This window comes from Chiloscyllium punctatum, chromosome 7 (assembly GCF_047496795.1).
Source record: "Chiloscyllium punctatum isolate Juve2018m chromosome 7, sChiPun1.3, whole genome shotgun sequence".
In the NCBI taxonomy this organism is placed as follows: Eukaryota; Metazoa; Chordata; class Chondrichthyes; order Orectolobiformes; family Hemiscylliidae; genus Chiloscyllium; species Chiloscyllium punctatum.
The window spans coordinates 100750615-100775964 of NC_092745.1; the positions used below are offsets into that span (position 1 = coordinate 100750615).

Here is a 25350-nt window from a genome sequence, read left to right on the forward strand (position 1 = left end):
TATGCCAGGAATGACAACTAATCTTGTAGTACTCATTCTAAAACTAATAGAATACTTCCAAGTAATTACCCATTGCAGCTGCGGAGCAGTTCTGGACAATTGGATGGTATGTAAAGGGTATGTGTGAAAAGGTCAAAGGATAATAGATGCCTGGGAGTGAGCTACAAGCCAATAATCCAATCAAGCATTTTCAATGAAGCTATAAACCATTATATTGAAGCTTAAACAGTTTCTGAAATTCAGTGGAACTGCAGGATTTGATAGCTTGCATTAATTTTATCTACATACTGTTATTTCATACGCCCTATTGTACACCTTTTCAATAACCATTTATTGGGCAGCAGTGCATTACCCAATAAGCAGATTGTCCAATTATCAGTTGTGTCTGATTTTCCATAAGAATTATTTAGCAATGAATTGGAGTACGATGATGCCTTTAACAGAATGGTTGGCATTGGATGTATGGACTGAAAAATGTGTTGCTGGAAAAGCGCAGCAGGTCAGGCAGCATCCAAGGAGCAGGAGAATCGACGGATGCCCGAAACGTCGATTCTCCTGCTCCTTGGATGCTGCCTGACCTGCTGTGCTTTTCCAGCAACACATTTTCAGCTCTGATCTCCAGCATCTGCAGTCCTCATTTTCTCCTAATTGAATATATGGACAGCTCTTGTTGCAGTTTGGCTTAATTATTTCAGCATTGGAAATGAGTAGATTCATCTTAGATCAAAGGGGAGCACTTAGAAACATAGACACTGATGAAATGTTGTACTGTCGGTGACATGCCTTTCAGGTGAGCTGTCAGCTAGGGCCCAACCTACGCTCTCACGTGGACATAAAGCAGTACTTCCCAAAGTGTAGCTCTTGGCCTCTAGTGGAGTCAAGATTTTGTGGTTGTGAGTTCTGCTCTAGGCATGGCTGCCATGGAGCCCAGCTTGATTGCTAACAACAGTATGCCTTTTAAAAAGTTTGCACATTTTTATACTGGAAGCTGTGGCCTAATTGACTACTTGCTGATGCCCGATTCCTGCTGATTGAAAACTAGGTGTTCATTCTGCTTGTCTTCCATCAACTGCTCCATAAGATCAATGAGAGGAGGGTAGCGTGAAGAAAGGGGAGATGGTAATGGGAAATTGGGGTGTGGGGGAATGATAATGGAGTATGTGGTGAATGGAGAGGGGGAGAATGGGGGTTATGGGTGAATGAAGGGGGGAATGGGTAATGGTGAATAGGTGGGAATGTGAAACATGCTTTATAAATGTTAACCTAGTTATTTTTAATTGCTACAAATTGCATTTGACAGATGACTTCAAAGCAAATGGTCACAATTCTGTCAATACCTCTAAAGTTTATAGTCACATGGACAGGACAGATACTCACTCATGCTGTATACTTCCACTATTATAAAGCAACTTGTCCCAGGTTTCCATGTAAAAAACCCATCAGAAAGAGCATCTATGCAGAATCTCACAAACTGTGCAGCATCTGGTTTAATTTGAAAAGCAGATGGTGGATGTATTCTCCAGAGGCATGACCCAATCTCACAAATGGAGTTCTAAAAAAAAGTCACCAATTGTGAACTTGTAATGCAAATATGAATGCCTACATTTTATTGCATGAGCAAGAGATTTACAGCTCATGAATTATATTTGCTTTCTGGATAGATTCTGATCCTCAATTACACTTTGGCTTTTACCATAACCAATTCATATCATTCACTGTTTCATATATTTGACTGACAGGATCATTTTAGAATGAAATACATGTAATGGTTATGTGACTGTATTAGTGGCCTGACATGCATATACTTTATTATCTGGAAGTAATATTGCTAAGTATCTTTCATTTTATTTTCTGAAATTCAGTAGCACCAAATGATTGTGAAGATCTTTCTCAAAGGTTAGGAGAATAACACAAAAGTGCAGCTGTACAGATTTCCCCTCAATCAGTAGCTATACCTATGTTGGGGTGATGGTGACATAGAGGTAATGTTACTGGTTTAGTAATCCAGAGACTCAGGCTAATGGCAGCTTCATGACAGTTGGTGGAATTTAAATTAGCAGTCTCAGTAATAGCGAAATAATACAAAGAACTGAAGAAGGATTGGTTCTGAAGCAGGGATACTGGGCTTGAAACATTTTGTCCACAGATGCTGCCAGATCCCCAGCAATGTTTGTTTCAGAAATGGTGACCCTGGCAACCAATTGTCATAGAATCATAGAGATGTACAGCAAGGAAACAGACCCTTCGGTCCAACCTGTCCATGCCGATCAGATATCCTAACCTATACTCATCTTATTTTCAAGCACTTGGACCATATCCCTCTAAACCCTTCCTATTCATATACACATCCAGAAGACTTTTAAATGTTGTCATTGTACCAACCTCCACCACTTCCTCTGGCAGCTCACTCCATACATTCACCACCCTCTGTGTGAAAAAATTGCCCCTTAGGTTCCTTGTAAATTTTTTCCCACTCACCCAAAACCTATGCTCTCTGGTTCTGGACTACCCCACTCCAGGGAAAAGACTTTGTCTATTTACCCATTCCGTGCTCCTCATGATTTTATAAACCTCTATAAGGTCACCCCTCAGCCTCTGACACTCCAGGGAAAACAGCCCCAGACTATTCAGCCTCACCTATAGCTCAAATCCTCCAACCCTAGCAACATCCTTGTAAATCTTTTCTGAACCCTTCACTACATTCTTCCGAAAGGAGGAAACCAGAATTGCACACAATATTTAAAAAGTGGCCTAACCAATGTCTTGTACAGCCACATGACCTACCAACTCCTATATTCAATGCTCCAACCAATAAAGGACAGCATACTAAACACCTTCTTCACTATCTTATCTACCTGCGACTCTACTTTCAAGGAATGATGAACTTGCACTCCAAGGTCTCTTTTCAGCAACACTCCCCAGGACCTTACCATTAAGTGTATAAGTTCTGCTCTAATTTGCTTTTCCGAAATGCAGCAACTCACATTTATCTAAATTAAACTCCATCTACCACTCCTCAGCCCATTGGCCCATCTGATCAATTGTACTCTGAGATAACCTTCTTTGCTGTCCAATACACTATCATGGTGATTGTTGCAAAATGAAACTGGTACATTAAAGATCTAATTTTGGAGAGGAAATCTGCTATCCCAGTCTGGTCTACCTGTGACTTCTGACCGACAGCAATGTAGTTGAGTGTAAAATGCCTTTCTGAAATGGCCCAGCAAGGTACTTAGTTCAATGACAATTAAGGATAGGCAATAAACACTAGCCTTGCCAGTGACACTCACCTCTTCTGAATGAAAAAAGTACCCACAGATATAACAATAATTATTTTTTTTGATTGAGAAAATTTAAAATGATGTTTTGAGGAAAATTCCAGCTGATAAAATAATAGAGTATGCTTCAAAATTTAAGAACTGTTTATCTGCTGAAAATGCGATAAAGTACACAGGACAACCATTAGATTAAATGGTTCATATTTATTTTTATTGTGTTAGTTAATCTCCTATTGTGCTGGGAGACTAAACATGGCAGTATAACAGTCACAAGGAGCAGGCTTATTGGTCACAATGTCTGGATGTCCAAATGATCAACTCAATTAACAGGAATGAATAGGATGCAAGGAGCCATAACAAAACAAGATGACAACTCAGACAGTAACAGTTCAGTACACATCCTTCATTCTGCACAAGTGTATACGAGAAGGTGTGCCGCCAAACCTTAGTAATGAACCCAATTAACAATATATAATATAATAATATATATTTACTCTTTAAAAATATACTTCAGTCAGAGGGCTACTTCTGTACAACTACAAAAATAAAAATTTTATATAAATAACTTATATGGCATACAATATTTTAACTGTGATTACATATACCCATCAACCAAAAATAGCCCACATGAGCAGATTAGATTTTTTTTCATGTGGAGGGTATATTTTCTTTCCTGCTACAGTAACTACAATTTACAAGATTTTTACCTCACAGAAAGAGACAAGACATATTTTCTACCAGAATCTACAATAAAAAACATGTTTTTCTCTTTTCTCCCCTCACATGTTAGACAGATACAGCATTTGTACACTTACATTTTTTTTTAAGTTGAAGCAGCCCCGTTTTGCTTCAAATACATTTACAAAAGTTCTAGAATAAACAAAAGTTCCCTGCATTTGTTGAACTGGCAGTGATTAGACAAATCGCAGAGATGAACCCTTAAAACTCTGGATCGTCAACTGTGCCTGTGACTGGTTTGAAAGATGCAAAATTTGGAGCTAGTAGAAGCTGATGCAATGGTCACTTTCGGTACTTCATTCCTGTGGCTAAATGGCCATGTTTATCTACATTTAACATGGTTTCTCAATGCTCCGTCACTTCTGTACTTTAACATCGCATAAAGTCTCATTCAAAAACTTTCTTCACATAGAGTGGAAACTACTCCTGCAGTGATACTGTGAATGCTGATCACTTGGGATTCCAGGTTCTGTAGCCAATTGATCCCTGGGTAGCTTTCTATAGAGATAGTATAAGATGACTAGAAACTTAGGTTTTTCAAACTGGGGTCCAGGAGATCTAGGTAATGACGGTAATGTAAGATCATTAGACTTCAGTGTTCATAGCCTACAAGTATGCCATTTCTGTTCTTGCATATTAAAGAACTGCAACACTTAGGTTTATCTGGGTAGTGAAGACTTTTTCAGAATTGAGGATAGGTGGCATCTAAAAGTTGTATTTCTGGAGGATCCTGTGTAAAGAAAAGTTTGAAAACCACAAGGGGAGAGGGAGATCACAGGAAACATGTATTAATTAAACACAATGTGCTGACTTTATAAAATATTACTTAAAATCATTAACAAATTGGACTGTATCACAATGCCCAGTTATATTCTCCATTTTGTATTTTCATTTTCTATCTCAAAATAATTTTTTTTAAAAAATGACCTTATTGGAGAGGATCAATTCAATTTTCTTTTGGAATTTGAAAACCAGCAGATATTGTTTTAATGATTAACTTCAAAGAACAGACGGGACAAAAGATGGGAACTAACAGATAAAGTGAAGATTGTAAGGGACTCTTGTAAGTGATGGGCCTCACCTGCTAGTGGCATTTGCCATATTCATGGACAGCCACCCAGACTAGACTGTGCACCAAATGTCTGGCCTCAAAAGCAGGAAAAAAAAAGTAAAATAAAGTTAGAAAGCAAATCAATCTAGATAAGTTCAGAAAATTGATACTTAATGTTGAAATTTCAAGCAAGCAACCGTTCTATTTCAAATATATTTATAATTAAATTGTTCTAACAAAATTTGCATTTGCTACATTGGCAACAGTTAGATACACACCTACAAACCCTACCAGCTTCTCCTGTGTTATGTCAAGAGTTGGGATTAGTGGGTTCAAGTATATGGCATTGTATAAATGGCACATCATGTGTGTTAATGTAGTTTATTGGGACATCCTAACGATTTCAAACCATGTGGCTCAGCATAAGATCCAGAGCCTTGTTGGTAAGTACCTCTGTGACAAACACCGTTTTTTTTTCAAAATTGTACAAAAATATAAATATAACACCCCTGGCAAAAAAAACTATTAAAATACTTTCATTCATTCATTCATTTTTACTGGCTATGAGGCTCCAATCTCTTTAGTCTGGTTAGAAAACTGAGTATTTGGTGCTTAAATGAGCTGCGTATTCAATGAGAACACAATGGCTGTGAGAAGACGCATAGGCAACACTTAAATTGCATTAACGCAATAATGAATGATTGGAACAGTGAAATAACCCAATTTTTGAAACTAATCTTCAGTCTCTTTATCATTCAGTTTTAAAGAATTAGATTTAATGCATTTTCAAAGTGGGTCACAGATAAATCGGCTTAAATCACCACTATTATCACAACCAATACTATTAAAGAAATTATGATTTTTGTTATTCTATAAAGAAATTAGTAACAGTTTTGAAGATTGCAGGTTGATTACCAAAATGCCTACACTTCAAATCATTGTTTGCTTCACTTAGGTGTCTTTCGAGATATAGTCATACAGAAGGGAAAATTCAGATTAGTTAAATTTGGAGACAGGACTCAAGAATGTCAAAAACAACAGGTTTCAGTGTGGCTTTGGCTGTAGTTTATAAGCAGGACTACAAATTAGACAAATTGTTAGTACCTTAAACAATGTCTGACAAACCCTATAAGAAAATGGAAGATCAAACACTAACAACTACTAAGAATGAAAGCGGAATTCTAGAAAGGAAAGGACCCTTAAACAGGTATATTGTGTATATGTACATATTATATGGTTGGAGCAAAACTGGTCAGGTTGTTTGAGCTGAAAGCCCAAATAACTATTCACATGGTATGGTGGGTCATGGGTCCAAGTTTGCAATTTCTCACAGGCATAATTATTTTTATTGGGCTAGGAAGGGTGGCACTGCAAAAGCAATACTGGCAATACAGAAATATGAAAAGTGTTATTCTTCTTGAGCAGGACATCACTAATAAACTCATATAAACAGTACAACTAAATGGAAAGGTGCGCAAAATTAAACAAAACCTCAATTGCAATGATCAATGAAAACTGTACTGCAATTAATAGAATCATTCATTGCCTGCTGGTTAACACCAAGATGCCTGACATTTATAAAGCAGAAGAAAAGTTAAAGCTGCCCTGATGGCTGAACTGATAAACGGACTGGTTAGTGAGCTATTTGGACCACTTTCTGTGTTAAATTAGCTAAGATCAATGGGAGGCTTTCATAATTCATCCCAGCTCCTCTCAGTTAATGAAGGGATTACAATGAATTCTCCTTAACCAGGCAGTTTAGTCTAACTGGCCTCTACCAGAGCTCATGGTTCATCTGTGCATCCTCCCATTGTACTTTATCTCACCCTATCAACATTTACTTTTATTTCTTTCTCTCTCATGTACTAATCCAGCTTCCCCTTAAAGGCATCTAATTATTCTACCCAATCTGATCGTGTGGTAGCAGGTTCCACATTTTCATCCTTCCCTAGTAAAACATCTTCTGAATTCCTTACTGGATGTATTTGTGACTACCTTATAATTATAGACCTTAGCTTCAGACTGCCCTGAAAGTGGAAACATCTATCTACCCTGAAAAATTTTAAAGATCTCCACTAGGCCATCATTCAGGTTTTTTTTTTGCTTTTTTTCAATTCCTTATAGACTTCTGACTCAGATAGCTTTTCAGCAAGCTCTGGATGTGTGCATGTGGATAAGGACAGAATCAAGTGTAACTATGGCCATCATGTCTAATAGCTTATTCTCACCCAACTGTCACATTTCACACATTGAAGAGCAATCATATGGATAGGCTATTTAAAGGCATCTACTGAAGCACACCTTACCAATGAGTCAGTACTCTGAGAAGGAAAAATAAATTTTAGTATTGTCTCCTCCATAATTCAACAGCACTGAGATTAATTTGACTACTCCCACCATGGCCTTGGCCGGTACCAATTAACTCAACACAGACCAGGATTGAAGCTGGAACCTTGCTATTCTGTATGACTCAACTACTGTGTCTGGTATTCAATGTTCAGAGGCTTGCTATAATTGCTCTAAATGCCCAATAATTGGTAACAGCTCATCTATTTGAAATTGCATTCTGTAATCCTCATCATAATGCCTGACTTTAACTTCATGTTACTCCGCATGCTCTTAATAGTCTGGCCCACAGGCTAAGTCACACTGTAATTACAGTACACTTTGCTAGATTGCTCACAATATCATTGTTGGAGGAGATAGGGTAAAAAAATCATTTTATACTATGGCAGGTAGCTGTCTTTATGAACTCTTGAACTTGTGTTTGAAAAAAAAGATGACATTTCAAAAAAAAGGATTCAGTTTAGGTCCTAAACTAAATTTTAACAACATTACAGTACAATCTGGGCATCCCCATACATAAGCCTGTGAGAAAAGCAAACTGCTTTGGTAACCATGATAATTTGTTGAAACTGGTAAAACATCATTCATGGTAAAGATCTAAAAATGTACAGGTTAGGTAGGTCGGGTGCATTAGTCAGGGGTTAAATGTAGGGGAATGGGTCTGCATGGGTTACTCTTCGGAGGGTCAGTGTGGACTTGTTGGGCCGAAGGGCCTGTTTCCAAACTGTAGGGATTCTATTCTATGTAACTAGGTACTTGCATAGAAAGAAAGTCGTGATGGAATGGTGGTGGGGGGTGCAGAGTAAAGGAGTGATGTGGTGGCAGAATTTTAATCTATATAAACTATTAAGTTTTAAAAAGAGTAGCAGCAAAATAATCAAGCAATCATCACTTATCTGAACCCAAAGATACAAAAACTCTCTTCATTGTACACAGACTACATATCTTACCATTCATTAGAACTCTGCCTCTGAATTTTCTGGTGCTTTACACAGTATATCATACAGAAGTATACAGTACATCATTAAATAGGTTTGTTTTGTTTTTTAGTATTAAAATATATTTAAACGGCAACTTAATATTTTAATATAAATTTCCTGTCTCTGTCATGAAGTTTATGTACATAGGCAGTTTTACACGTTTCTTGAGCTGAAGGACATCGGGATGTGGAGGGAATGTTAGCATTCTTTGGTTGCCACTTGCATGTGAGGCGACCTGCAGATAAGGTGAACATTAAAAGTATCGTTAACATAAAGCCAAGAACAAACGTTACAACCTATGTTTATGATCAGCATCATCACTTATTATGTTAATCAGAGTTTCACCATCTAAAATCAGTGAAATTATAATGTCCAAACAAATTATGTTATTCTCTTAACTAACCCACAGATTTACAAAGAGAAAAAAGTTAAAATACTGTCTCCTTTTCTCTTGAATCCCTATTATTGCAATCAGAATTATTTGATTGCTGTTAAAGTGTACATTTAATCATTTTTAAAGTGTAAGTTTGAAGTTATTGAAAAATTCTATTGTTTTGTTTAGAGGCAAACTTTCCTGTGCATTTTCATCAGCAAGGAAATCTTTCTTCGATTCTGATTAAGTTGCACTTCAACTGACTTTAACACCATGCTGACAGAACATAGGCAGAGGGACAAATGCCGTCAGCAAAACTAAAAAAGACCAAATACAAACTAAAACAGCCAGATATAAAGACTGAATCAGTGTATAACATTAGTCAGAGAACATCAAGAAACCTTTTTCTTTGGCCAGCTGCCTCACTTGACTGAGCAACTATACCCAGAGATTCATTAAGCTAAACAGACTAGGAAGCCGTCTGATTTGATAAGAGGTCCAATAATGCTGAACGAGCTGATCTACCTGACAATGACCTCTTGTGGGGTTCAGATGCTGGATTGCTTTGAGGTTTCAGGACACACTTGCAACTCCATGAAGGAAGTACACAGTATGTAACTGAACAGGAGATTTTACATCAGGAGGAGATTCTAAGGGGAACTGATGCCTTTCCAAAATGTAGCAAATACAGTTTAGATAGATGCTCTCAGCCTGGGATTTTAAAAGCTCTGTCCTATCTGGCCTGTTCAGCTGCTGACCATTAAGCTTAATTAAGCCATGATCCCAGAACCTTGAAAGGAATGGTTACTGACAATGTTGTCACAATCACAAGAAACAATTGAGACCTCTTCCTCTGAGGAGGGAGCTTGTGGACAGGACTCAGTACACGCTAGATGTACATGCAATCCAATATTGTACATCCTGCAAGAACATCAGAATCATTAAACACTGAGCAACACTGGTATAGTTTGTTTTCTATAGTGTGACTCTCACCCCTCCATGAAAAATGCAGCAAACCATCACGAAGATGGGAGAAAGCAGATCATTGTTGGATATACCAGGAAAGTCAATGAGAAATGGTGACATAATATATAAAAAAAGTAGGAAGAACAAGGTGTGGTCAGCAAATATATTGAATATGATACTTAGGGTCAAAATAAATTCTGATTCTGTGTTTGAATTGTTATTGTGGAGCATTTCCATTAAAAAGAAAGAAAAAACTCACCTAATGCCTTCTCGAGGCTTCTCTGCTCCTTACTTCACATTCAACATCCTGTAGTTCAAAAATCTCCACTTTGGAGTCTGTCGTTTTCTGATGATTCACATATGAGGAGGTTATGTGCGGTTCCTCGAAGCAGTCTGACTCACTGTCCTCGAACCCTTCATGTGTGTACCCTTTAAATGTCTGTGGTATACCCGGGTGCACAGCCAGTGTCACTGATGCCGTGGCAGTCACCGTAGTGAAAGGGTTGCTTGATCCAGGCACACTGGTTGAGTATGCTGGAAGTGTAGTCCTCGGATGGTGAGTCCTGTTGTTCCGAGACCTGTGTTGACCCCTAGAGGAATTGACAGGTTGGATAGGTTGAACAGCACTCCTACTGTGCAGACCATTGTTAGAGATGTGTCCCCCTTCTCCTGTTGCTTGTTGTAAGTCTTTAGGTTCTTGCCAGGCTAGTTGAGAACTAACAGAATCCACAGTAGGTTGAGGTTGTCCTTTTGAGTTTATGTGATTCTTCCTTGAAAAGGAATCATTAAGCTCTTTGTATGGTTTCACAATCTGTTGGAGAAAATTACTGTTAAGAATTACTGTATCAGATTTGTTTTAGTTATTCATCGGACAATCTAGAAAATGCTATTTTTATTAACCATCCCTAATTTACTTGAAGTGCTTATGGTGAACTGGCAACCTAGCATTGCAAGCAGTTGTCTAAAGTATTATAAAGGCCTTAAAAGCTTACACCTTATCAGATATTAGGGATGCGGAGGTCGATGTTGACTCTGTATAGGGAACCTGAAAGACAGTGATACTAAGATACTTAACCTTGTGAAGACAGCACTAAAGGTTGATGTTTTATTATTTAATAATTATTCAAAGTAAAATGCATGATTGGTTACTTCAAGAGAAATTTCCCTACACTAGCATCCAATGGTACATCCTAGCCATTCTTCCATCCCTACCCTCATACATATAATTCACAGGAACAGGTTTGGAATGTAACTCTCACCTTTTATAGCAAGGTTACCAAGCATATAGATATCTTTGGATATCAGCAATTGCTCATACTAAGGCAGAGCAGTGCCATAGTAGAGGGGAGGATGAGACAGAGAAGTACTCAGGCCATTTTTGCTTTACCAATCCCCAAAATATTGGCTAGTAGGTCTTTCACCCAACAATCAGCTTGAGTAGAAATACATTTTTCTGAATCCAATATTTTCTTTATTTATTGTTCACGGAAAGCTAGGTCAGCATTTATTGCCTATCTCTAGATGCCCATGAGAAGGTGGTGGTGAGCTACTTTCTTGAATTAATATAATCCAAGCGGTATAAATACATCCTCAAAGCTGTTACTGACAGCAAATGTGGACTAATAAATATGGGACATGAGAATATATCAATATCATTGTCATCTTGGTTTTTATGTGTATAGTCGAGAGAGTAAGATACTTTGTTAGTCCTGTTCCAAAGAAGGGAAGAAATTAAATTCTATTTTGGCCTTTTACTAAAGGCCATGGTCAATATCATTAACTAATTGATGTCAAAAGGCCAATGACAAACTGATAGTGCTTTGAATGACAAAGAACAGCACTTACTGTGACTCGTGGGAAGTTAGGATCGCTTCCCGACTCCACCAGTATCCGTGAGTGGGTTGGTGGGATGATGTATGCACTCTGGTCAAAGTGTGGCAGGTCCTCCTCACTGATCCCAGACGCTGTGGTCTCTGAGTAATATTCTGAATCCGAGGATTCAGAAAAAGTACTTTGCTGACGTGGAAATGAACGGACATAGAAGCCATGATGATTCATGGGTGGTGGAATTGGCTCGGGTGAAGGAGTTGGCAAACGACTGCCTCGATCTGCAGGTGTAATCTATTTACAAAGGATTGAAAAGATTAATGAAGGAAAATAAACTTTGGCCTATGTGTTTACCATTCTTCAGTGAGATTGGTGACACAGACGTCTCTGGACCTCTGATTATGCTCCATGTCTGATTAATATTTATTTTTAGATACACATCTGTCTTACTCCTGAAAATGGTGCTGGGAGAGGGGTCTGGCAGTGGTGGTGGTAGGGGTGGGGACAAAGGGAGGTGTTAAGTGGCACAGTAAGTTTATCTGGTGAAACTTCCCTTCTTGCATAACATTAGGTTTCAGTTGAATGCCTTAGAAACACAGAAAATAGGTGCAGGAGTAGGCCATTTGGCCCTTCAAGCCTGCACCACCATTTAGTATGATCATGGCTGATCATACAATCCCAGTATTCCACAGGTTCACAACTCTCTGAGTGAAGAAATTCTTCTTCATTTCAGTCCTAAATGGCTTACCCCTTATTCTTAGACTGTGACCTCTAGTTCTGGAGTTTGCAAAGTGTGAAAGGTTTAAGGAAAGTCAACCCCAACATCGCAAAACAAGTGCAGCCAAAATATGTGATCATGGTTTCTATTTGTGGAACTGCGTGAGACTATGCGAGCGTGCTCTAGGCACAACACTCCACAATGACAATGTAGCACTTGGGAAATGAGCAGTATTGGGAATTTGCACCTATATCCCATCAATGATGGGTACTTTGCATCGGAATACTACAAATTCCAAGCCTCCTCTTAGTCCAGTTGTATGTTAACAAGATTGTAGTAGTCTGTTAACATTTTACTCAAGGAAAGGTGATCAAGTCAGTCATTGCATGTTCTAAATAATCATTATGGCAGTATATTATTCGCAATAGATACGGTAGTCTGAAGTGATTACAGATAGTAATGTTAACACAGCTTTCATATTGTGTGCAAAATAATGGATTCCTGGGAATGGATGATGAGGTTTTAGTCTAATTAAGGGGTTCAGATAAGATCACAAACTAGGAAAGTCTAGTGAACCCCAAGATTAAAATTTTGGTCTTCAGTTACTCAATCCAACTGCTGTGCTGATGGTGCAGATTCACAACAAACATGAATTTGTAACTCATATTAAAAGGGCCTGCTTCCAATTATATTAATTATCTTTACAGGGTGAAGCTTATGTTACACAAAATTCAGTTTTCAATGCAGGAGAACCTAAATCTTGTTAATAAAATGCAAACATGCTTTTAAAATCAATTTGTATTTCCTGTATGGGAAATACTCAGACAAAGTTCGAATAGAGTCAATAGCATAGGACTCCAGGATAAGGTAGCACAGAAGAGTAAATCTAAAACTTAGAAAAGGCACAAACTGTATTATTGAAAGTGTTTCATCTGAGTTTGTTCTTACAATGGAGCTGTTGACAGATTGGGTTAATTGTATCAAACGTGGAATATATTATACTGAAAAATCAATGTACCTACTGCTGTAGTGAGGGGCATGGGCTACATTAGATGTGAGGTGGCACCACAGAATATAATACTATACAGTACACAGTTTCTCTATTGAAGAAAGAGCCATAAAGAATGTTTGTCAAGCCGAGGGTTTGTGTCTATCAGACAGTATTAAAGGAAAACTGTTTATGTCAGATTGTGTTCTTTGTGAAGGGGATAATAAATTGTCAAAGAAGAAATTCCTAATTTCAAGCAATTCCTAATTGAGAGATAGCTTTTCAGGCACAAATCCTGAACCAGGGAGTTTGTGCCTCCATCATTAGGAAAATAAGCTTCCTGCATTTAACTCTCTGCGCACCCAGTCAAATGAAACCCGCTCTTACTGATTAGGGTAAGTCTGGAGCCGATGCAGAGCAGATGGAAATGTCCAAGCCCCTGAGGTAAATCAGCCTTGTATATTTAGTTTGAAGCACTAGTCAGATCCAAACACACATCATTTATCTTTGCGGCCGTTTCTATCCATTGCTGTTTAGGTCAATAAGGGAAGGAGTTGTTATGCTATAGTGTGAAAGTGGCTTGAAAACCTAGCAGGAGGTGGGGCAAGCCAGTGAAAAACAAATACTGACAATAAAAAAATTAACCCAGTTTCTGCAGTATTGACAGTATGAGTTTTGCCAATATAAGCCACTGTGGAAGAATCATACTGTGAACACTGACCTCCAGTACTCAGACTGGGGACAGGGTCTGGATACATCTGGCGCAGTAGAGTGAAGGGGTTTGGGAGTGCACCTTAACATCCACAGTAGGGCTTTTAAATTTCTCTTCTGAAGCCTACTGGGGAGGTTGGAGTTAAACTCTACCGCGAGATAATGCTTGTCACAATAAATCACTAACCCAATTAATTAAGAATTATGTTTCAAGGTTGGCTAATTCTGTCAATAGACCTAAGAAGGTTCAATAAATCAAGACTTTGCTCTGCTTACCTCAGCAGGGGGTCCAACAACGGACAGCAAAACTGGAAGTAGAACGAGACCATTAAGGATACCCAAAACTGTTAGTATGGTCAAAACAGCAAAGAAGTACCTGCAAATGAAGAACAAGAATTTACATTGTGACCACTCATTCGACTTCATTTTATTATTCTGATCAGACTTTATGTTCAATAAGGTTAGCCACAAATCTGGTCGTTCCAAGCCAAGGTTATCTAGCATCCCCAAAGTCAAAAGTACTCAGCAGCAAAGTCATTCGTGGGTTTTTAGAGGTAGAGCGAGGGTGTAACCATTACAATTTTGTAAGGGAATTAATTAATGCCAAAGATAACAAACTATATGAATTGAATAGAAGTTATCTCTGGTTTAGTATACAAGGGAGCAGGGAAACAGCTGAAGTAATTAAATGGCTCGCATTAATCTGCCTGGCAACTGAACAGAAAACTAAGCTCACATTGTGTGGTTCATAGGGACACAAGAAAAAAGGAAGCTGCTGATTTCTGTCCATATTGACCAGCTCCTTGGGATGTGAAGCTATGTTTCAAACAACATGGGGCTGTTACCACCTCTAACTCCAATCTACTGTAAACATTCTGCCTCCTCCCTCTGAATGTTCTGTAGTCACAGATCTTTTAACTGAGCAATGTGCAACTAGGTGGCATATCCCAAGGTCATCTATGAGTTACATCTCCTGCTGTGTAAGTAAATTGGTAAAGGTTGTGAACCATTATGGCCAATTTCCTGTTTCAGGCCTGTGGTCTGAAGGCATACATTAATTACAGCGCAAAAGGCTTCCACAGAAACTCCTAACTGTACTTGGAAGAATTAAGGCATTTGGCTCGATTTCAAGTGGAATTCCTCAGCAGAGGACTTAGCTCTATTCCCAGTGGCAGGCTCATCTATCATTACGGTCCTGGCACTTCCTGCACTGTGTGAGTATATGTGTGTGTGAGAGAAGGACAGAGACTTGGTTCTATATGTAAGAAAACTCGAGTATCTTCATAGTATACCATCTTCATGTACAGAATCCAAGTGAAGGGATCTTCATTTCAAACCCTGTTAGTGATGCAAGGAGTCTGGTATCATATTTGACCCATGGATTTGTCACTATAACAGGCCACTACCATTTTCTTAAAACTATACAGCTTTATCTTTGCCTCCACTCATCTATCACTGAAAACCTCATCCATAACTTTGCTACCTTTAGACTTGATTATTCCAAAGTATTCCTGATCAGCCTCCCACATTACACCCTGCACAGACTTGAGGTCATCTGAAATTGTTGTGCCTGTGTCCTAACACATACCAAGTTTCTGTCACTTTTGTGCTCACTTACATACCTCCTGGTTCAGCAATTCCTGAAGTTTTGAAATTCTCATTCTTGTTTTCAAATACTACCAAGGCTTCTCATCCCTTTTCGATCTCTAGCCTCCTCCAGACTGACAACCATCTGCGATAGCTGCACTTTTTCAATTCTGGTTGTTTAATCAACCTCAGTTTAAATCAGCCCATCACTGGTGCCATGCCTTTAATTGTCTGGGACTTAAACACTGCACTTTCCCTTCTTAAACCAATTCACCTTACTTTCCAAGGCTAATTTTGGAAAAACAAGGAATAAGCTTGAAATTAAATAGCGAGGTAAAAACAATGACTGAAGATGCTGGAAACCAGATTCTGGATTAGTGATGCTGGAAGAGCACAGCAGTTCAGGCAGCATCCAAGGAGCTTCGAAATCCACGTTTCGGGCAAAAGCCCTTCATCAGGAGTGAAGGGCTTTTGCCCGAAACGTCGATTTCGAAGCTACTTGGATGCTGCCTGAACTGCTGTGCTCTTCCAGCACCACTAATCCAGAAATTGAAATTAAATAGCACCTTACAAAATATTGGGTCCTTCTACTTGTAATGGAGGAAAACACAGCATCTAATTGGTGCTCATTACAATCTCACAAATATGAATAATCATATCATTTATTCTTGGTGATGCTTGATTGAGGGATAAATGTTAGCTGAGAACTTTATTACTTTTCTTTGAAATGTAGAGTCATAGAGATGTACAGCATGGAAACAGACCCTTCGGTCCAACCCATCCATGCTGACCAGATATCCCAACCCAATCTAGTCCCACCTGCCAGCACCCGGCCCATATCCCTCCAAACCCTTCCTATTCATATACCCATCCAAATGCCTCTTAAATGTTGCAATTGTACCAGCCTCCACCACATCCTCTGGCAGCTCATTCCATACACGTACTACCCTCTGCGTGAAAAAGTTGCCCCTTAGGTCTCTTTTATATCTTTCCCCTCTCACCCTAAACCTATGCCCTCTAGTTCTGGACTCCCCGACCCCATGGAAAAACTTTGTCTATTTATCCTATCCATGCCCCTCATAATTTTGTAAACCTCTATAAGGTCATCCCTCAGCCTCCAATGCTCCAGGGAAAACAGTCCCAGCCTGTTCAGCCTCTCCCTGTAGCTTAGATCCTCCAACCCTGGCATCATCCTTGTAAATATCTTCTGAACCCTTTCAAGTTTCACAACGTCTTTCCGATAGGAAGGAGACCAGAATTGCATGCAATATTCCAACAATGGCCTAACCAATGTCCTGTATAGCCGCAATATGACCTCCCAACTCCTGTACTCAATACTCTGACCAATGAAGGAAAGCATACCAAATGCTGCCTTCACTATCCTATCTACCTGTGACTCCACTTTCAAGGAGCCATGAACCTGCACTCCAAGGTCTCTTTGTTCAGCAACACTCTCTAGGACCTTACCATTAAGTGTATAAGTCCTGCTAAGATTTTGGGATCTTTTGCATCTATCTGTGAAAAAGGTCAACCAGGGGCTCTATTTAATACCTCACCAGAAAAAGAGATGAAATAAAGCAAATGGTGAATTTTATATTCTTTTTATTGCTTGGTTTAATATTGATCTCAATGCACCTTTACTTAAGAACACTTAATCTTTTAAAATGTGCAGTAGACTAGAGAACAGCAATTGCCACAAACCAGAAACTTGAGCACAGCTGCAGAACAGCAGTAAGCTTTCTACTAGTCTTTTCTGCTTTAAAGCCTCTGAGCCCCATGTGTGCAGCGGAAGGCCAAGTGTTTATTTAACAGCACACTAAGATAAGCAACAATATGCATTGGTTGGAATTCACAGGAATGGCACGCAACTCTGATGGAGCATCAGGATCTGTCTCCCCGCCTCACTGAAAACAATTTTTTTTTGGCTTGTGAGTTTCCACTGTGGCTTGATTCTGTTTACATACGTTTGGGGGAGCAGCAGGCTCTTGTATTACCATTTGTTAAAGGGGCCTTTGCATCTCTTGCAGGATTTTATTTTGGGCAAAGGCCAGTGGTATCAGCAGAAAATACCCTTTTGAAGCCATTGCTTACGAGGCTGGGTAATTTCTATCGCTAATTTCATGAAAAGCATTGGTCACAGCAGAATGAACCCAATCTATATGCCCCTTCTTTGTGCCAATCGCCTTCTCACTTTGTTTTTAAAACAAGTATAGTTGTGGTCCTGGATTCCAAGACTGCTGATAAATCATTTAGCAGAAGATTCCTGCTGATAATGCTGAAAAACAAATTCAGCTACTCTCCTTTTTCAGCCAAATACAACTCTCTCAAATTTTACTGTCTCCCTCATTTGCTGCCAGAACATTCACCAGATTGAATTTTCCACATTGCTGGGTTTTGTAATGAGAGCTGCCTCAGTGTTTGCCTTTTGCTAATTCAAAGTAGAAAGGACGTAGATATTTTGCCTCAGCCTGTTGCCACACCCCTGAGTACTCCCACAATTTTGATCAAATTTGGAGAATAATCGTAGTGCAACGACTTTCCCTCAGACTCTTAAGGCTCAGTCAGTTTAATTAGCTATGACTCCCAGAGGGGCCTTTCCTACAATATTTAATCTATTTGCACTGCCCTTTCCTGGTGAATATGGGGTCAACAAAATTTGGCAAAAGTGGCAACTGAACAGGCTGGTTGATATCACCCACACCAAGAAAAAAACTGAAGCCTTGATTGCCACCCTCTTTTTGCCCTTCATAACAAGAGGGGCCCTCCTATTACTGCAATCAGACAGGCAACCATCTTCTATTTATTTTACTTAAGCCAACAGTCTGAAAATCAATCGGTTGGCCTGTTGTACAGGACCTCCATGTAGGCAGCATGTCAGAATCTCGTTGTTTATCCTTTCTGTAATCTTTTCCATTCTGAGGATGGCTTGCTGAAAAATGCAGAGTTTGTTCAGCTGTTTATGGTGCATGCACCAAAGAAGAAATATTTACAACAACTTCTTTACACTAACCCACGCTATCTGACTGGCTCTCTAAACAAGACCTCCCTGACTGAAAGTCTACCTTGTGGTTCATTTAGTTCAATGTTTAGAAGAAAAATGACAGTTTGGACTTGCAAAATAGATTCCCTGTTTCTCATTATTTCTAAATGACACCGAGGGGAGAATATATTTTCCTGTTTTTCTATAAACATGTAACTTTCACAATCCTTCTCTCTGAAAAGCAGAGATAGCCCGCATCTTTGCCCTGCTCCTCGACAAAGTACCACTCTGTGGGCAGACTCACATTCAAGTTTTCATTGTCCATCTTCTCCCAATATGATAGTACAAATAACTAATTTGAATCCATTCATCAGGAACTTCAAACACCTTCTACTCCTTTGCAATACAGCCAACACAAGCTCAGGATTTTACTTGGTTCTAACATTTATTTTGTGACCGGTCAACTGATTTATTTGCACTCTTGTGAATAAATTGTGTTATTACTGAACTAATGGGTTTCATCACATGACAGAATCTATGGTTTTCATGTTTGATTCTGTTTGCGATATATGGATCCACATCCTGTCGGTCATGGTTCAGTGGTAGCACTCTTGCTTATAAGTCAGAAGGTGTGCATTCATGCTCCACATCAGAGTCTTCATGCATAGCCCAGGCTAGTACTCCACAGCTGTAATGAGGGAGTACAGTGCTATTGGAGGAGCTGTCGGTTGGCTGAGAAAGTGAACATATGCCGCGTCTGCGTTCTTGGGGAGCTGTTTAAAAAAACGCCCTGTGGCACTACATCATATAATAGTAGTGGTATTCTCCCTGGTGCCCCTCAAGTGACACGGAAAGCAGATTACTTCATTTCTGCTTGTGGGGCTGTGTGCAAATTGGTTAGTACATTTTCTATATTCCAACATTTCAAAAGTGCTTCATTGGCTGTTAAGGCTTTGGAATGTCCTGAGGTCATGACAAGTCTTTCTCACATGGAACATGCTGTGACTGACGAATGCTGCATTTTGGAAAATAAGGATGCGGGAAGAAATGACAATCAAATAATCTTTGTTTTGTTTCTGCTATTGCTTTATATCCAAAGATCATAATTGAAATTTCTCTTTGGCAAGGCAAGTGGAATAGTTTCAACCTTTCAAGCGTATATCCATGACAGCTAGCTGGTGTTAAAGCCTGGGACTGAAGTGACAAATTTCACCTGGTTTCAGATCTCTCCCTTCCCAATGTGCCGGCCTTCAGCAATTATAAATACTGGGTTCCATTTAGCTTAATGGAGCAGAAAGACCCAATAAAATGAGATGCTGCCCAGTCTCTGGCCCAGAAAATGTCTGTCCTTTAAGGGATGGTGCAAACTGAGTTCCTTACAAAATATGCCAGATTATCTCTGTCCATTATTTTATAGTAAGTTCTACCAGAGTTAGAGACGTGCCCCAGGGAATGTTGGCCTCCATGAGTCACTGTCCACTGAAGCTGATCTGACAAACCACTGTAAAGTAGAATTGTCAGCTCTACCTAATGGTATGGTTCTAGGAAAAAAGGAAGCACATTGAGGAGGAAGAGGTAAAGAACTAAAGATAGTTTAGCATTTATTTTGTAATTGCCTTTTAATTTTTCTACATTATTTAAAATCTCACGAGTTCCATTTTACTCAAAGCAATGGTTTTGGCACTTTAAACATTCATCCTGGTCCCTTCCGGAAGCCAGCATGTTAAAGTATAACTTCTGCTCTGGGAGTACTTATGGACTGGATATCTACTCAGTGTCATAGGTTACATCAATCAAATGAATAGGAACGACAGCTGAGTATCACCCTTACAGCGAGTGATGACAAGTCTTAAAGCACTATTACAGATGGGCATCAAATCTGCTGCATACACTGGAGGCAGCATCAGCACCTCAGCAATTCTACTGTGGGCATTTGTTATACCTTTAGCAAGATTTAAAGAATGCAGTTTATTAAAGTTGACATTTGAAGAATATTTAACCTGAAATGATAAATACAAAGCTGTATTCAACTGTAGTGCTGAAGTAGGCTGAGGTGCTCTATTAGTTTGATCTTATGTCACTTCGAGGGTAAGGAATATTTCAGCAATTACATCACTTCTTTGAATCATGTACGTCTTTAAAAGTAAACAGCTATTTTACCATTTTAGCTACACAACCATTCCAGAGATAAGAGTTATTGTAGTTAGGCCATTCCAAAGCCTGGGGAAGCTGAATGTCACAGCCATTGGAAGTGGTGGCAACTGCCACTATCCACTTAAGAACCTCAATTAGCATCTAAGTGGAAAGAACACCACAAGCTTTCACACCCAGACAGGGTCCCACCTGTCTTTTCCTGCCTGAATAAATACCTCACCACGACCAGACTCACAGGTGGCATCAAATTCTGCTCAATGAAGCTGAACCTCCAACAGAAATCAACATTATCTATAACTATCTATTTTCTAGCAATGATTGAGATTCCACTAGTTTTTCAACTTGCTCAATTTTACACTCTATTAAGGTCACTGGGATGAGTGTAAATGCAACATTCACTCAGTCCTGTAGGTTTTTCACCACGAGGGTTACTTTAAAATTGTCTACATTTGCACATTCTCTCAGTTGGCAAGCTTGTTAAAATTGCTTCTCTTGTGTACCTTCTTGGTTTGGGATTAGTATTTAACCAACATCAGCAGCAGAAAAAAGAAATTGAAATAGAATTGAAAAATGCTTTGAAATAATTCTCCCATCCATTTCATTTGTGGTGGATAATGTAAAAGAGAAATCTGCCAGAAATATTTGCCCGTATAGGGACCCTGTTCAAAACCTACCTAATGATGAAATCAAACTCAGAACCAGCCAACATCAGGACTCCGAGTAGTGTGGAGATTGCACCGTCTAACACTGGTGCAAACATGTGTTCCAATGCCACAGCAGAACGTAAATTCCTATTCCCAATGGCAGTCAGGAAACCCTATAATGTAACAAATAAGGCATATTTATATCAATGGTCAAATTGTACAAATATAAAAGAAATGCACTCAAACACTTAGTGGGAGTCGGTGGTGGAGTAGTACTATCAATGGCCTAGTGATCTAGACAGCTGGAATAAATGTAAAATACTGTAGATGTTGGAGATTAGATTAGATTAGATTACTTTAGTTTAGATTACTTACAGTGTGGAAACAGGCCCTTCGGCCCAACAAGTTCACACCGACCCGCCGAAGTGCAACCCACCCAGACCCATTCCCCTACATTTATCCCTTCACCCAACACTACGGGCAATTTAGCATGGCCAATTCACCTAACCTGCACACTTTTAGACTGTGGGAGGAAACCGGAGGAAGCCCACACAGACACGGGGAGAATGTGCAAACTCCACAGTCAGTCGCCTGAGGTGGGAATTGAACCTGGGTCTCTGGCGCTGTGAGGCAGCAGATCTGAAACAAAAACAAAAAATGCTGAAGAAACTCAGCAGGTTGGGCAGCATCTGTGGAGAAATAATCAGGGTTAATGGTCTGAGTCCAATATGACTATTGTTTGGAATATTGGAACAAGGTTTCAAATCTCATCACAAAAGCTGATGGAATCTACATTCAATAAAAATGTGGAATGAAAAGCTAATCCAATGGCAAGCATGTAGCCACTGTCCATTGTTGTAAAAACTCACTGTTTATTTTAGTGAAGGAAATCTGCCACCCTCACTTGGCCCAGCTTCCATGTAACTCCAGACCCACAGCAATGTGGTTGACTTTTGAATGCCACTCAATTCAAGAGCAATTAAACTTTGGCAACAAATGCTAACTTTCTCAGTAATGCCGATAAGCCATGACAGAAAAAAAAACTTTTGAAGTTAAACTAAAGGATTTATCAGAAACTCAAATGAATCTGCTAAATACACCAGATGCTTATTTCTTTTTTGCTGCAAAAGGAAAATACTTTATTTTCAGACTGTTGTATGTAGTCACAATATTAAATTTATTCTGCAGCTAAATTACCCCATTCTACATTTCCATTTTATCAGCACCATCAGTTCGCATTTAATTGGCACTTTAAGAGTAGAAATTTTGACCAAGTGCCTTCACTGAAGTAATATAGACAAAGAATACATTTGGAGGAATGGCTAAAAATCGATAAGCTTTTTCGAGGACAGTAGATATGCTGAGAGATTTGGGGAAGGAACACCAGAATTTAAGGCTTTGAGAGCAGAAAGCATGGCTGGCAATAATAGGGCAAAGGAAATAGGAGGCATGCAGAAATAAAAAGAAATCTGAAAGAGAGGTACAGCTTCAGAACAAGATTTGACTGTGGTCAGAAGTCATTGCCACGGTATGGGCTGTAGTTATCCTTGTTGGTAATTATATACTAGAAAGAATAGATCTACTCACCAGAGCTACATGGACAGTGAATTCCACTCCAATTCCAACAGATGCAATCAAGATCACGACAGGAATTGCACTCAGTTTGATGCCCATGAGTCCCATAATTCCAAAGAGTTCTACTGTCATCATAGCAAGGACAAATACCTGCAGATAAACAAAGGTGAAGGACTTAGACATGCAGGGAAGTCATGAGTTCTCAGTGGCTTAAGCCTAGATGACAAAAAGTCAGTCTTCAATGGGAAGCGACTGGGTAAAGTACCTACAAATAATTTGGCCTTGTATATATGAAACTGGGTGAGTTAAATGACGTACCGGTAAGCTATTAATTTAACCACAATTTCCATTTGAAGCAAGGATTCAAAATACAGAGACAAAGTACTAAAGAAATACTAATAAAAGAATGAAAATTGGACGGTTTAGTTTTAATCGAGGAACGAATCAGTGGAATGGACATCACAAATTACAAAGGATCGCATGTGCCAGAATAAAATTGATGGAGAAAAGTGCATAATATTTAGAATTCAATTAACTTGTTTTCACAAAAAAAAAGTCATATCAGATTGGGAAAATATTTTGCTGTTGGCCAGCTGATATGGAGTTTGCCAAAAGGGGACTACTCCTCCCATTACCTCTGCATGTAATGCAGACCTTTTGAATCTTATTGATAAAAAATTGAAAAAATGTATGAGATCAGTGTGATAAGGACAATGCTCATTAATTGCTATCCACAACGTTGCATGTTATAATATGTTGTGCATGTCGAAACATAAATGGAGTATCTTACACTGAATTATTTATATTTCCTCACATGGTAGAATATTTTGACTGAAACAGATTCTCCCTTTATTTTCACTGGGTTATTCCATTGATGATGACACGCATTGAATTACTGCAGGTTTCCCACATTATCACTTTAATCAATGACATTATCCAGTTAAAACATCCAAGGCAAAAGAAGAGGAAGTTCCTGATTTGGAATTAACATTTCAAGATTTTGAATGTTGGAAACAGCAAAGACATTCATCTTATTGACAGAATGGGAAAAAACTTCCTACAAATTTGAGGACTGACTTGAAGGGTTAACTTCAAAACCAGAGAGGAGAAAGATATTGCCCTTTGTAAGTAAATGCTAGAGCAAGGGGTTTGTTTATAATGTGTCCTTTTATCTTCGGCTGCAAGCTATTTAAATGTAAATTCCTCTAGTCCCCTCTAGCCCAGAACGGGAGAAGATGAGGTTAGCAGCAACTGAGCATTCTCTCTGAACCTTGCTGCCATTATCATCTGTTAGGCATCGAGTTACAGGGGCCTCCTGTGATTTAATGTTTACAGGGAATATCTACCACCTTTAAAGTGGGGACAAGGAAACCTTTTATTTCCATTTTTTATTTCACACAACAATATCCACTCAACTTTTATGCTAACATGTTGACACTTGGCACATTTGACTCATGATTGCAATGAACAGCCAAGGATTTGTGTGCTTGTATGAAAATTGGTTCTGTCTTTACTTATTTCGCTTCCCCTGTACCTAAGCTGTGATAAGATTCTTGCTTTGATGTCAGCACAAGGCAGGTTTTGTCACGCATACCCTGTTGTTTGACTGGTGCAAAAGGAACCATAGATAAATTCAAATTCCTTCATAATGAAATTGAATAGGATTACTATACATGGATGAGTTTTCAGCATTTCACTGTTGTAAAGGCATTATCACCACTGTAACTAAACATCAAATAATGGGAAATAAATTAAAATTGCATTAATATAGCCTCTTTCACAATTTCAGCATGGTCCAAAGCACTCTATAGCCAACCAAGTGCAGTAATTGTTGTAATCTACTCATTTTTACACAGCAATTTTCAATGAACAGTAATTGTTTAATGTCTAGATAACCTCTTTTTTTTTAACCTTGTAATGGATTGAGGGATATATGTTATCCAAGACATTGGTGGCTAACGTTCCCGCACTTCTCTGAAAAAATGTGGGATTTTTTTGATGTCCAACACAGAAAGAGTATAGGTTTAAGATCCCATCCTCTGAACAGTTCTTCCAACAATGCTATACTCCCTTGGGGCTAAAGCAGTTTCTAAGCCTCAACTTCTTTGTCGAAATCTTTGGAATGGGAATTGAACCCACCGCCTTGTGACTCAGAAGTGAGGATACCACCAGCTCAGCCAGGGTTGACAAACAAAGAGTGGTTTTTAAATTTCAAAGTAATATTCTTTTAATCAGAGTTTTCAAGGAAAATACTATTATGGCACTATGTGTGTGACTTAAAACTGTAAAAAAAGACTTCACATTCAAGCTGCATTAACCTATTCTTTCCTCATAATTATTTTCCAATCTAAGTCAAACAAAAAACTGGCTGTGCTCCTCAAGGGAAGGAGGATGTTGAGGAATAGCTCATCCTTCAGCCTTGGTGCTGGTGCGT

At 39.0% G+C, this 25350-nt stretch overlaps 1 protein-coding gene across 2 annotated transcripts in view; it reads right to left on the minus strand.

Moving 5' to 3' along the window:
* Positions 1–3462: 3462 nt before the first annotated feature.
* Positions 3463–25350, minus strand: part of ptch2 (patched 2) — a 115054-nt gene continuing 93166 nt past the window's right edge. For both annotated transcript variants that reach the window (XM_072574436.1, XM_072574435.1), the window contains exons 19-24: positions 22929–23066; positions 21372–21514; positions 14253–14352; positions 11578–11853; positions 9992–10543; positions 3463–8628 (exon numbers count right to left, since the gene is read on the minus strand). In XM_072574436.1, coding sequence (XP_072430537.1) covers positions 9992–10543; positions 11578–11853; positions 14253–14352; positions 21372–21514; positions 22929–23066 — 1209 coding nt within the window. In that variant the 3' untranslated portion in view covers positions 3463–8628. The remainder of the gene's footprint in view (positions 8629–9991; positions 10544–11577; positions 11854–14252; positions 14353–21371; positions 21515–22928; positions 23067–25350) is intronic.